This window comes from Penaeus vannamei, chromosome 38 (genome assembly GCF_042767895.1).
Source record: "Penaeus vannamei isolate JL-2024 chromosome 38, ASM4276789v1, whole genome shotgun sequence".
Classification (NCBI taxonomy): Eukaryota; Metazoa; Arthropoda; class Malacostraca; order Decapoda; family Penaeidae; genus Penaeus; species Penaeus vannamei.
Genome location: NC_091586.1, coordinates 10,280,541 through 10,283,040, shown reverse-complemented (window position 1 = coordinate 10,283,040; position 2,500 = coordinate 10,280,541). Strand labels below are relative to the sequence as shown.

Sequence of the window (2,500 nt, the reverse complement as noted above, 5' to 3'; positions counted from 1 at the left end):
GTTCGCTGCTCTCCCTCCCCTCCACTCCTGTCCACGCATCCCCTCTCTTCCCCACCACACCTCCGAGCCACGACTCAAACTCACCACCTCCCGACGCCCCCATTTAGGGCCAGATACTATAATTAGCAGTGCAATAACGCGAGCGAAGGGGACGCGTGCAGCTATATAAGAAAACCTGGAGGGTGAGAGGTGCTGGACCCTCTCGGCGCCTCTCACCGTCCTCACGTCCTCTCCTCCGTGGGTAAGCTCGACTTCGCAAAACTCTTCGTCTTTGTGTTCGAGGAATTCTCAGATTGGTGAATCGGAAAAAAAATCAAGTTGACTGCTTGCAGAATTAACAGAGGAATATTAATACAGAATCGTATACTCTACATCCGACTGACTTTGTGTTTGTGCGTACGGATCAGAAACATGTGCGTTATAAATCTATGAACTGAGGGAAACAAAAGTAAACAGTACACAAGCAAATGGATGTACTCGCAAGACATAACAATCTAATCGTTTTGATACATATACTAGTTCTACGTCATTGTTTGAAAAAAGTCTGTTTCTCATTTTCTTTCCCCATGTTCATATTTCTCAATGGCACCTCTTTTATGAGCCTAAAAAAGGACTAACCTCTCAGTACTCGTATGACAAAAATAGAGCTACTAGTTTATTGTGTAAAAATATTACCTTGTTAAAGATTTCTGCATTGACTTTATATGCATAATCACTATCAAGTGAAGACATATCATTTACGATGATTTTAGGCATACTGGCGTGTTGAAGAGATATGAATGTAAGTGATGTAAATGACTGCAGATTCTCCATTTCTGATTTAATCTGCAAATGAACAGAAACGCAAGGCCATTCATATGTATCGAACTCCTTTTCATCTTAACTTCGGCTGAGGAGTTTAGTCACCCGAAACTTATCGTATTAGTTTTTTATTTTCATTGTGGTTATGTTTAATGAATCTATAAACGATTGCATGAATGCAAAATAATCGATCAATCATTTTTTTCAGGACCTCAGACCCTCCATCCACCATGTGTGACGACGTAGACACAACTGCCCTTGTGGTTGACAATGGTTCCGGTATGTGCAAGGCCGGCTTCGCTGGAGACGACGCCCCTCGCGCCGTCTTTCCCTCCATCGTCGGCCGCCCCCGTCACCAGGGTGTGATGGTCGGCATGGGTCAGAAGGACGCCTACGTTGGTGATGAGGCTCAGAGCAAGAGAGGTATCCTCACACTTAAATACCCCATCGAACACGGTATCATCACCAACTGGGACGACATGGAGAAGATCTGGCATCACACTTTCTACAACGAACTACGAGTTGCCCCAGAAGAGCACCCAGTGCTTCTCACTGAGGCTCCCCTCAACCCCAAGGCCAACCGTGAGAAGATGACCCAGATCATGTTCGAGACCTTCAACACACCCGCCATGTACGTGGCCATCCAGGCCGTGCTGTCCTTGTACGCCTCTGGTCGTACCACTGGTATTGTGCTCGACACTGGTGATGGTGTGACCCACACCGTCCCCATCTACGAAGGTTATGCTCTTCCTCATGCTATCCTTCGTCTCGACTTGGCTGGTCGTGACCTGACAGCGTATCTGATGAAAATCCTTACAGAACGTGGCTACTCCTTCACAACCACTGCTGAACGTGAAATCGTACGCGATATCAAGGAAAAACTTTGCTATGTTGCTCTTGATTTTGAAAGTGAGATGAATATTGCAGCATCTTCATCTACCTTAGAAAAATCCTACGAGCTTCCCGACGGTCAGGTCATCACCATCGGCAACGAGCGTTTCCGTTGCCCCGAGTCTCTGTTCCAGCCTTCCTTCCTGGGTATGGAATCTGTTGGTATCCACGAGACCGTGTACAACTCCATCATGAGGTGCGACATTGATATCAGGAAGGATCTCTTTGCCAATAACGTTTTGTCTGGTGGCACGTCAATGTACCCTGGTATTGCTGACCGCATGCAGAAGGAAATCACTGCCCTTGCGCCTTCCACCATCAAGATCAAGATCATTGCTCCTCCTGAGCGCAAATACTCCGTGTGGATCGGCGGCTCCATCCTCTCCTCTCTGTCCACCTTCCAGGCTATGTGGATCACCAAGGAAGAGTATGATGAGTCCGGCCCCGGCATCGTCCACCGCAAGTGCTTCTAAATTTCATGTCATAGTTTTTGTGGTGTCATGCCCGTGGAATTATCAGGTTTCAGGCTACACTTCAGGGTGTTATAAGACTTTCATATGTGCCTGCGGTCCCTGTCAACTTTTTTTCTTTATGGAATGAAAACCTTTGGTTTCCTGGATGCTGGATTTCGTAAGAATGTTTCAGCAAATATACCTTTCGTATTACCTTCAGCAGCTTATCCTTTCCGCTAATCAAAGAGAAATAAATATCACTTTTGTGAAGCATGAACATATTGGGAAAGCATGTTTACACACACACGCATATATATATATATATATATATATATATATATATATATATATATATA

The 2,500-nt window shown here is 45.4% G+C and overlaps 1 protein-coding gene across 1 annotated transcript; it reads left to right on the top strand.

The window, feature by feature from the left end:
• The first annotated feature begins 121 nt into the window (after positions 1 to 121).
• Positions 122 to 2,363, top strand: LOC113807593 (actin-2). The gene is made up of 2 exons (XM_027358887.2): positions 122 to 241; positions 1,010 to 2,363. The coding sequence occupies exon 2, from the start codon at positions 1,032 to 1,034 to the stop codon at positions 2,163 to 2,165; it is 1,134 nt and encodes a 377-aa protein (XP_027214688.1). The 5' UTR covers positions 122 to 241; positions 1,010 to 1,031; the 3' UTR covers positions 2,166 to 2,363.
• Positions 2,364 to 2,500: the final 137 nt, after the last annotated feature.

Excerpts from the sequence above, each read along its gene's own strand:
- LOC113807593 (XM_027358887.2), top strand. The coding sequence starts at position 1,032 with ATGTGTGACGACGTAGACACAACTGCCCTTGTGGTTGACAATGGTTCC.